At 50.6% G+C, this 11,567-nt stretch overlaps 1 protein-coding gene across 1 annotated transcript; it reads left to right on the forward strand.

Moving 5' to 3' along the window:
* The first annotated feature begins 641 nt into the window (after positions 1–641).
* On the forward strand, positions 642–4,510 carry LOC128725316 (UDP-glucosyltransferase 2-like). The gene is made up of 2 exons (XM_053819049.1): positions 642–1,707; positions 4,287–4,510. Exons 1-2 carry the CDS (start codon positions 642–644, stop codon positions 4,508–4,510), a joined length of 1,290 nt encoding a protein of 429 aa, XP_053675024.1.
* The last annotated feature ends 7,057 nt before the right edge of the window (positions 4,511–11,567 follow it).

The following is an 11,567-nucleotide window of genomic DNA, read 5'->3' on the forward strand; positions in this document are numbered from 1 at the left end:
GTGGGCCGTACAACCTTCGCTGAAATTGCTCAACAGATGAGATAATTATGGGCGATCCGGTCATCCGTTTGTTCGCTTCCCGACCATCAGGATTATCTAAAGTGCCTCCGCAAAATGCTTCCAAAAACAAACCACCTTTCGCGCCCCAACTCGCCAGTGATAGCGCGCCATTCCCAGCACCCGCGAGATGTGGTCTAGCCGGTGAGAGAAAAAGTAGTGAAAAAAATCAACACCATCACACGGCGCTGGGTCGGTCGTGTGCCGCGTTTGGCGTAATAGTGATCGAGCACGTTGCGGGTTGTCACGAGGCCCTCGGGCGACGAAGGCGTGGAAGGCGCGATCGGTCCACCATATAAAACCGTCACGATCGCTAGACGCATCTTTTAGTTGAACGACGGTCGCTCCGCGCAGCGCTAGGTTAGGGACGACGTTCGGCCAACACCGGTATCCTTTCTGGGATTCGAAATTCAGTAAAAGCGAGAGTTTGTGTGGGTGGGTGGGTGTGTGTGAAAGTGCGTACGTGTGTGCGTGCGTTTGTGTGTGCGCGAGCAAGTCGGTGGTCTTTGGCGAGTCCTTAGCCGCAAGGAGCAAGAAAAAAAAAACAGTTCCTTCGAGTTCAAGGACACTGCAGAAGGTGATCGATGTTGAGCAAGGGTGTGATCGTGGGGCTGGTGGCGTTTGTGTTATCGGTGGAAATGCCGCCCTTAGCCGAGGGTGCTAGGGTGCTGGCCATTTTCCCGTCACCGGCCCGTAGTCACCAGATCGTGTACCGGGCGTTCATGGAGGGCCTTATCGAGCGAGGCCACGAGCTAACGATCATGACGACAGATCCCTTTGCGATCGGACATCCGAACGTGACCGTGATCGATTGGAGCTACGCGTATCGGATCGTACAGGAGCACCTGGACGTGGTGGACATGAAGCAGCGAGATATGAATTTTTACCAGATCGCGGCCCAGCTGCGTAAGGTGACAAGGCTTTTCCTGGAAGCGGAACTGGCGCATCCAGCCGTGCAGGCGCTGATCCACAGCCGCGGAGAGCACTTTGATGCGGTGATCGTGGAGTTCTACCAGTTCACGCCGATGTACGCGTTTGCGGAGCTGTTTAACGCTCCCATGATCGGCATCAGCTCGATCGACTCGATGGGAATGTGCCACGAAGCGATCGGGAACGTGATGAATGTGGTCGCACATCCTGAGATGAACCACAAGTTTACACGCGATCTTAACTTCTTCCAACGTGTGGTGGCCGTTGTGTCGAACTTGGTCATTCAGTACCACATCCTGCCGACCGATTTCGCCGTGTTCGATCGCATGATCGAGCACAATTTTGGTGGCAATATGACGCGCTCGTGGGAACTGATGCGTCGGATCGACTTCCTGATGGTGAATGCAGCACCTAGCTTAGGATATGTGAGACCGATCCTGCCTAACGCGATTCAGCTTGGATTCCTACACATCCGGCCACCTCAACCGTTGCCAACGGATCTGCAGATGTACCTCGATCGGTCTGAGAACGGTGTTGTGTACTTTAGCCTGGGAACGCTCATCCGCAGTGACTCGCTGAACCAGCGCAACATCAACCTGTTCCTTGAGGTGTTCCGATCGCTCCCGTACGATGTCCTGTGGAAGCACGATGGTGATCTAGACCTCAACGGTACTGCGAATATTCGGATGGAACGATGGCTTCCACAGCAGGATCTGCTAGGTGAGTGCTTGTGTGGTGCGTGGGAGTATGTTTAGTTCTCAAAATTCCTGGAAGGGAAGTGTTTTGTCTACTAACGTGCCAACACGGTGTTTGCACTGCATCCGATGTTCACACCTGGACCTGAGATGTCTCGCACTTCGGTCAGTGACGGAATTCGCAATAATAGGGCCCGATATGGCGTCATTTGGCTGGCTTGGCAACGGCGGGTGGATAAATGGATGGCGCCCATGAATATGCGAAGGACGTCGTTACGAATCAGGCTACAGCTACAGCACACGGGTCGCAGGTGGTTAATGGATTTTTTTTGCATACTTAATTATAACGCGTGAGCGAGGCGCGACACTGCGAAAGAGCTACCATTTTAAATGCGCCAGGGAGTCGTTGACCATTTTGCGAGCATTTTTTGTTTTTGCTCAGCAGGGAGCTTAAGGATTAGTTAATCAAATGTCCAAGATAGGGCCGCATGCTTTTAATTGGTACTTAAAAGCAAATGCGCATTACCAGATTCACATAAAAAACGGACTTGAACCTTCTTCTTGTGAGCCACGAGAGTGCTGCTCGCTCGTTTGACAAGTGGGTGGTTTATGTTCGTCCGTTTTTTCAAGGTCGTTCATAAAAAGGATTGGGAGCATCGCTCACCATCCACCTGGAAGCATAGAAGCTGTCACAAAAAATGTGCCCAAAATCGTGGTAACAAACTGTACGAGGTGGACTTGCATGTTCTTCTCCCACCACTGTTGGGCCGTTGTCAATGGTTACTAGCGGACATTTCTCTAGCACGTTGCTCGTAGAGTAGGCCGAACTCGTGTTGAAGCTTTCAATTCGCACCATGGCCGTCTCACGCTCGCAAACCAAACAAGATGCAAATTGGCGATGACAGAATGGGGATAGAACCGCAAAGTAGCATGTCATCGCGATCTATTTGCCGACCGAATGTGGGCCATTGATCCAGGATCGAATTCTGGGTATTTCTGGCGACAGTTTGTAAACCTACTTTGACGTCAGGGTGATACCCCGGGGACGCGATTTTTGACGCGTTCGTAAACCGGGCCCGGTTTTGCCAAAGATAGCTTTTGCCGTGAACCGAGCCATACCCATCGGTGGCGTATGATCGATGGCTTAATCGCTATCCACTAATCTTGCCTGTTGGTTGATCAACGCGACAGCGTAAGCGTTGCGGGCTTATTGGCACCATTAATCAAACCCAACAGTGACATCCTCCGAAAACTACGCGACCTTCAGCCGAATTTGGGTGTCACATTGCACGATGGATGCTTGTGCCATTTCTCGTCCGACGTAGATCTAGCCGTCTAAGTCTCCTGGGTGGTGCTCTCGAAGTCACACCATTGACCTAGTGGGGCAACGTCCAAAGTCGTCATTTCATAATCCACTCCAGCGGTTGCGGGACAAAGCCCTCTCGAGTTCAATTGTTTGCGACCCCAGGTCCACCGAACAAGATCGAGATCGATGTTTGTCGGCGACACATGGCACTGTCAGAGCTGCCTAAATTCCCCCAGCCACTTTGTTATCGCCAGTTGAGTCACGACGCCCGTAATGAGATATCGGTCACACTGGAGACCGAAAACAGGTTTTCTAAACAAGCGTTCTTTGCCGGGGTGCGCTGCAACAGCCTCCGCGTAGATGCGCGCGCGCGCAGTTCTGTGAAAGCCGCGTGGTTCCTTCGTTGGAGAGGTCGATGGAATGCTTGCGATTTTGGTTCGCGTTACGCAATCTGCATCCTTCTGCGTTTCATTTGAGATGCAGATTTGGCGCATTTTTTGTGGTGTGCTTTACCGGGGAGACGATCGAAGCCAGGAAAGAAGTCAAGTTCACGCGAAGATGTCACTAGAAGGCGAAGAACGCCCCCGGATCCAAACAGGTTTGCCGTAGATGCACCGCAGGCGAGTTAGGTTGTGGTTTTTTTTTCCACGCAGCCTTGTACCGTTGCGCCTTTTTGGCGCAGAATGCGCAAATATGTGCGATTCATTTTGTGTGCTATCGCATCGGTCGCGATATCGCGCAGTGTTGCAGCGCCGTTCGACACCAGTTCCTGCCTCAGTTGACATATTCGAGCTCCATTAAATTCATTGCCATCGCGCCTCGAGACCTTGATAGGTGAGCAGATTTTCGTGGCGACTCGTGCAGGATGAGATGTTTTTCAGCCTCCAAACGGAGCCTCCTCGAGAGATCAAAGTTGGTCTGAATTTCCAATCTGCCGCCTTTTTATTCCAAGGGGCAGTTAATTCAATGACAAATGGGTCTGATACTGGGCAGGGCTCCAAATTTGAAAAGGAAAACGAACCAACACACACACATCCGAAAATCCAAACGGCCACCAATTTCGCCGTTGCCTTGGTTACCACGGCTTTCTAGATGCGTTAAAAGGGCCCTGTGTGGCTTTTCGTATGTACCTCGCTGGACATTAGTTTTGGTCTGGCGCACATCACGTGGCTTTCAGTGACCTCGGTGGCTGGATGGCGCATCTGGGCGCTGAAAAACCAAATCAACACGTGGTAATTTTTCTCGTTTATTATTTCATTTTTGTTTTGTTTGCATTGCCTGCCCCAAAACCCTTACAGCGCATCCGAAGGTGAGAGTGTTTGTCATGCAGGGCGGCCAGCAGTCGATGGAGGAGGCAATAGACCGACACGTTCCGCTCGTGGTGATACCGTTCAACTTTGACCAGTTCGGCAACGCGGACAAGGTGGTCGAGCGCGGGATTGGCCGGTCCGTGTGGATGGAACGGCTGACTGTGGAGGCGCTACGCGAAAGCATCATGGATGTGGCCAGCAATAAGCGGTAGGTACCGGGATCTCGAGCTTAAATGTGTCCGTAATCATAACCCGACGGTATGGTGCTTTTGTTTTTTGTTCAACCCACAGGTATAGACGCAACGTGGCTCGATTGGGTCGTCTAGTGCGCGATCAGCCTATGCGCCCCGTAGAGAAAGCCGTCTGGTGGACTGAGTATGTGATCCGGCACGGTGGTGTCGAACACTATCGTTATCCAGCTGCTCACATGCCTTTCCTGGTGTACCACTATTATGATGTGTTCGCTGCCGGTCTTCTACTACTGGTGGCAATCCTGGCTGGGGTTTATTTCGTCCTAAGAAGGTTGATTGCACGGCTCGCGAGTGCAATTGACGCGATCGGTCGAACTCGATCGCCAGAAAAGCAGAAGATCCAATGAACTTTGTGGTGGGTTGCGCAAGACGACAGCTCAAGCTGAACGGTTCGACCCATTAGGTCCCTTTACGAGTGAAAGGACGATCCGTAGGGTCGTTCTCGACATCAGTTACAGCATCGTTGCAACGCCAATCAGTGCATCGAGGTCACTCATGAGGACCAACAACCAACAGACAGATCATCTGTAAAGACACTAGCTACTAGGACGCCACCAATGTGTATGGATCGGGTTACTTCCTGCATCGGACATGGAGTCGATCACTTCTGCTGCGTTTTTATCGCAGACACGCGAACGAGAACCTTCCTGAAGGACGCTGCAGCTGCCTGGGTGGAAATTTCACGTCGTAAATCATCCGCATCCGGGGAACGATGTCGGTCCCGTTCACCTGTAAGCCCTATGAGCAGCTGACCTACTTCAAATCGCGCTCTTGTACATCTTCGACATAAGTATTGTAATCGTGTAACATATTAAGACGTATAAATAAAATCAAACTGTACAGCGACACTTTTCAGGAGCGGATTTTGAGGCGGATTTCCTTCAACGCGGCGATCAGCCGGGAAAGAAATGGTAACAATTTCCACATCCTCTAATCGTCGATGCAGTGACCCCTGGACGACGGACAAGGCCATCCACCGGTCACACGTGCCATTTTGCTTGCTCGATCGTTCCGGCGCCTTCTTCAAGGCGTTACGTGCACTTTTAGGTGCGTTCGAGCCAATTCGTGCGCATCGCCACACCTCGAGCATACATCTACGCATGAACACATATTGCACTTTGGGTGGGTGGGCGTGTATGTGCGTATGTGTGATGAACGACCTACGCCGCATCCGGCGACCTTTTGCCTCGTTCCGTTCGGCACTTTGGCCCTAGCTTGTGCGTACATTATGCCCTCGGGCGCCTATCTGCCCCAGCGTTGGATTTGATCCATGACATGCAAATGATTATGTTTACATGCTGTTATCTTCTTCCGTTCCCGGAGCCCAAGGAACTTGTTCTTCCGGACCGGCGTTCTCTTCGAGATCTCACTCTCTCTCACTCTCTCTCTCTTTCTCTTTCTCTTGAGTGGGCTCGGCTTTTCCGCCAGCGGTACGGTGAAGCTAATATTTTAACGAAATTATCATCTCCGGCACGGCACCGAGTACGTCGACCCCCTTTCGGAGGTAGGAACGAAATTACGTTCAACAGCGGGTGGGCGAGTGAGTTGTGAGCGAGTTTTGATTACTAATGCGAGCCCCAGTCCGGGCCAGAGGCGCCAAGAATCAAGAATTAACAATTGCCGAGCGCTTACAGAAATGGGGTGAGCTGGTTCGAACGATGCTGCATGTGCTACGAATTCTGGGAATCATCTGCCGGTGGAGTGGGATCGTGTTCAACCGGAATTCTTATCGGGTATCCTTGTGTTCCAGGAGCCAATAGCGCACAAAGGCTAATCAAGACAAACTCCGAGCTGTGTGTTCTGACCGAGGAAACACGTTGCACTTTGAACGGTTTGTTCGACTTTCTGGAAAACTTTCATGCAACTTCATGCAACTTGAAGAAACACAATAACTAGAGACAGAGAGAGAGAGAGTGAGAGAGAGAGAGAGAGAGAGAAGGAAAATAAAAAAGAAGCTTTTCTTAAAAACACTGCTCAAAAAGCCCCATTGAAGATGCAAACGAAGATGGCAGAAAACTTATTGGCACTACAAATTGGTCCTTGCGAGTGCCATCCTTCTTTTGCTGCATGGGCACCCAAATGCATTAGCCATTATTAGGTTCGAGTGTTTGGACAATCGGTGAAGTTTGTTGACGCATTTTAGAACGCCACAAAAAATGGACAACAATGTTGCTGAAATATTCGGCCCCCATTTGTCAGTCTGCGTCATTCTGCGAAGGTCCATCTTCCATCTGTTCGTTTTGTGCCAGCAATGTGTTATATTTATTTCGCATCCAACCCATCTCACCCGCACTCGAGTTCGGGAAGGGCGAAAAGCTTTTGTGTCGTTGCGATGTGACGTATCATACCTGCTGTTGACACCGCCCGGTGGGTGCATGTAACTGCATAATTCTGTAACAAAATCCTCTGGGGGTGACATAAATTTACGTCCCATTTGATTGCGGCGCAACGAGCACCGGAGCAGCTAACGAGACCGGGGCCAGCTTCGGTTCGTCTCGATCCTCCCGCCAGCTATCGTGAGGACGAAAGGACGAACTCAGCCCGGTGCCGGTGTATTGTTATTGCGCATCAGAAGAAACCTCCCAGCCAACCATGCCCAGTGCCTTTGGTTCTCCGGGGGATAATTCTTCAGTGAGGCTGTGCTTTGGATAGGGATCGTTGTTGGTCGCGTGGGATGGGTGGAGGCGGATATGGATACGGTTGAAAATTATCATTAAAATAACTCACGTCTGCTTCGGAGAAACGTCTCATCCTTCATCCCACGAAGCCCACGATCGGAGAGGAGATGAGCGCCGATGCAGATTTGGCACCGAATGGTGCCGACTGCTTCCGTCAACCGGTGTGTGTGTGTGTGTTGGCTGCATCCTGCATTCAGCTGCACCTGACACACCATCACACACACACATACGCGCACACGTGCTCACAAAGGACCACCAGTGGGTATCCTGGGAATGACAATCTACCGTCTGCGCGTCCTTACCGATCCGGCCCAAGATGGAATGATATGTTCACAAAACATTTATTGTAGCAATAGCGAATGCTTGGATCAATTACGAGGCTCGAGCCGTGCAGGCAGCTGAGGACAACTCCAAGCGGATGCCAGGATCCTGAGAGCCCCCGGGAAACATCTCCCGGTATTCGAACGCAGCCCATTCAATGCCCGTTTGTCGGTTCGGTGGTTCCGTTTGGCGTTCCGTTTGGCCCTCCAGCTTTTGATGGCTCGGTCAAAGGACGAGTGGCAGCCTCGAGGATCCCTAATGACTTCCTGTGCCACGGTAATCAGGATGCAGCAAACCCCGGGAAGGAACCCGGAAACGACATTCGTCCCGCATTGATGGAATGCTTCGCGAGGCCAATATCGATGACATTCGTTCGTGTTACGACACGGTCGTGTGTTCCGGCCTATCAAGGACTCTTGGTTTGTCCTATCTCCCCGGTGTATCCTGGTTGAGTGCCTTTCCCATTGTCGAGCTCAGGCGCACAACTGATGAAGGCAATTGAAACGGAAAGCAAAGAATTTGCTTACATGCCGATTGATTTGCATTCGTCGATGGTAGCCTCGGTGCGGGTTTTTGAGGAAAGCTTGTAATCTTGTTTCATTCCGCGAGATGCCTATCGGTTTGAAAACGTTATCGAGCGGCTATCGCTAATCAGCCCATTTGTGGCGATGGGTTCGTTCGAGCGAGCGGCGTTAATAACCGACCGTCAGTCAGCTCGCTGCAATCGAATGGTGTAATCGAACGCGGCACAGACACTGTTTGGCTGGGTGTTAATGTAGGGTTGTTAGTTTATTGTTTTCCCTTTCCTTAACGTCAATTAACGGAGGAATGTATGGGACTCGATCCATTCAGCCGTGAAACATATCACCCCTGCAGTGTAGCCTTTCAGCCCAGAAGGTTACGTGTCATGTTGTGTGTTGGTTTTCGCCGACCTCAGCCATCGAAACGGCTCTCGGTTTCGTTTTTGGAACTGGCTGGCAACGGACAAACAACCAAGTGTTGACTCCTCGTGTACCTAAACATGCAGGTCTGTTCCATCGAGAGTGCATAGGGTCACAACACACGGCACGTTTCGCAGGGACACCACGGAACTCTAAGCTCAAGTCCGGTCTTCCAAGGTCACGGACCATACGAGGTGGATTGGCTCGCAAAAACAAACCCACCATGGAACTCCCCCAATGGACGTTATCTGTTATCTGTAAGCGAAAAGACGAAACTTTTCCCCTTAGGGTGTATTTTGTGGCTGTTTGGTTCAGTTTTTTGCAACGCATTTTGCAGAAGGGATTTTCAAACTGTTTGAACCACTCCAGCACCGGTTAGCCGCGTGGCGGTGAAAGCTCTCGAACGGAAAGCACACAAAACTAATTATGAAACGGAAATTAAAAATGGATGCAACTGCCCCGTCCTATCATGTGGGGCGATCATGTGGAAGCGACTCGTGAAGAGTAAAATAAAAAAGGGAAAACAAAACACGCTGCACTCGTTATCCTTTTCTGTAGTTGCCGCTTTTCGAAACCGAACTCGTTCCCTTTTGGTTAAGCCGCACCGTTTTGGTTAAGTGGAAAGAAGATGGCCCTTTTTGGGTGCTGCTCGGTTCCCGGTGGCCATGATTTAGCGTTGATTCGTCGGTTGCTTTCTTACGGATCCGATTCTACATCGGTACAAATTATATTACTCATTACATAAAGATGCTGGGAGATGGCCGCCGGTGCAATCTGGTTAACGCAACCAAGCGCCTCCGAGGAAGGATACTCAACCGGACAGGGTGCATCATGCAGTTCCGGTGGCGACCAGGCGACTCCTCCCCGAAGTTCTACGGCAACGATCCGTGACTCGGCCGGAAAGGATGGGAACCACAAACCGCCCTTCCAAGCCCGGGTTTTGTGACTGTGACTTTCACGGGAAGTGGTGCTACAAATTGTACAACTGCTTTCATGCTCAATTTACATCCCACCGAACCGGATTCGGTGCTCGGTGTGCTCGGATGGCAGCAAGGCAGCAATTGGTGCTTAGAAATTTGCTTATTTCATTCTTTTTCTCCGCTCTCTCCAACAGCCAAGCGTACGGCCCACTGGCCCCCAAATTGGATACAACATTTCGAAATGAGAAAACACCACTCTACAACCCAACGGGCTCTTCCTGCTGAGCTGCAGCCGGTTTTGTCCCTGGCCAACGGCAGTCGCAGCGACGGAAAACAACTCCGGCCATCCCGGGTCCGGTACACGAGTCTCGAAATGCAAACAAATTCAAACATGCCCTCGCAGCGGCGTCACGAGGGACGCAAGTGAATCCGGCAGTCGGACCGATGCAGTCCGACCGGCGCTCATCTGACCGGGGCCACGACCCTTCTGGGAGCCGGGGGGTTTGTGTCAAAATGAAAATGAGAATGGCAAACCACGAACGAACGAGATAATTTCATGTATCTTTCATTCCGATCGAAATTACAAAGTATTGCAGCCGCAAGGTCTCTCAGCTTGGGTTTGCTGTGATTTCGTGTCCTTTTCCCCGAATCCAGGACCAGGAAAAAAGCACCCAAAAAGGGACGCTCCATCCTTGGAACCGACCGAGGACAGGTGATGAGTTTTCTGGACCCGAGCGGGATTGAATGTTTTGCGTTGTGCAATTCGAAAGCTCGATTGGAAAACTCGCTCTCACCCCAAAAACACCACCAAAACAACCGTAAAAGACGATGTGTTTTGATGGGCTGTTTTCCAACACCGTTTTTTTAGTGATAACAGGCTTTTGCCCCTGAGTAAGGAGACAGGGGTCAAAATATGATAGCATGGGTGAATTAATTTCCGCGCATCGTTTGACGAGCGCAATGCTGCTGCTCAACCGGATCGTGGTCGAGTGGCCACGACGGTCAGGAAAAATGGCAAGGCTACACGTGCGGTGCATTTTCTATTTTATCGAAACATCGTACGGGCTGTAGCATACATGAATGCGTTTGGCGATTGGTGGGGATTGAATTTTCGTTTTCGTTGCTTAATTACACCGGCTGCAGCAAACTAGCCATCGTTTGGTTAATCTATCGGGCAACAGAAAAAAAGAGCTAAGTTTCGATATCTATTTTCCAAACCTTCCACGGATGATGAAATTAATTTACCGCTGCGCACTACCAGTGCATTGTGTGGTTGTGTGGGAAAGATGAAACACAGATGAAACAAGCTCTCCGTTCGCAGGAAACCTAAGCTACACGCTAGAAGCATGTCAAAAGCTTTACCATCCATAGCTTAGCATAGCTTTTTACCATAGCTTTACTCAATCCTTAAAGTGCAGCAGCTGGACGGACGCAAAATGGTCGCCTTCATCGTCACTCGTCAAAATCATCCGCAAAACGTGACAGATCATGGAAACGGATCGAAATGAACGACCGGGTGGATGTGTCGGTTTGGTGGGTGGCCGTCTCCGACTCGTTGATTGTCCGCCCGCTGGCACGAGTGCTCGATCTTCATCTTCATCGAAGGATGAATGCAAATGGAGAGCTAGTAAAAAAATAAAAAACAAACTACATTTTTACAGGGAATTGCTGGTACTGCAGGCGTGTAGTGTATTTCTCTTGTTTGGTTCCAAAGAAAAGGCAGTCGGAGTGAAGAGCTTTACCACGGCGTCGAGACATCGGAGCTGAATGTGGTAAGCGCCAGAAGATAGGCAATCTGCGAAACACATTGTCTCGCCGAGAGGCACTTTAATTAGGTTGAAAGCCTTTGTGTCTGTTGCTGGCGCTCTTTTGTTTATGAAAGACACTTGATGGGGGTGGGGCTTTTCCAGAATTTGACAAGGTAAGTGCAACAGGCAAGTGCTTGTGTCGAAAATCGGCCCACACACTTTACGACAACCTCCCCAGCAGTGAACATCAGAGAGAATTGAAGCCAAAAAAAAAACGAAATTGGAAACCAGATGGTGTTTGATTACTTTACCACAGCATGCCATGCGTCGGCCAAAATCCCATTTTGACTTCAATATTTCGGCCCGATGGAGAGTGCGGTCGATCGATGGAATGCAGTTGCACATTCATT

The sequence above is a fragment of the Anopheles nili genome, chromosome 3 (genome assembly GCF_943737925.1).
Source record: "Anopheles nili chromosome 3, idAnoNiliSN_F5_01, whole genome shotgun sequence".
In the NCBI taxonomy this organism is placed as follows: Eukaryota; Metazoa; Arthropoda; class Insecta; order Diptera; family Culicidae; genus Anopheles; species Anopheles nili.

What these genes read in the sequence shown, in the direction of transcription:
- LOC128725316 (XM_053819049.1), top strand. Translation starts at nt 642, where the DNA reads ATGTTGAGCAAGGGTGTGATCGTGGGGCTGGTGGCGTTTGTGTTATCG. An exon ending in TCCACAGCAGGATCTGCTAG is followed by an intron (nt 1,708 to 4,286) that starts GTGAGTGCTTGT and finishes AAACCCTTACAG; the next exon opens with CGCATCCGAAGGTGAGAGTG.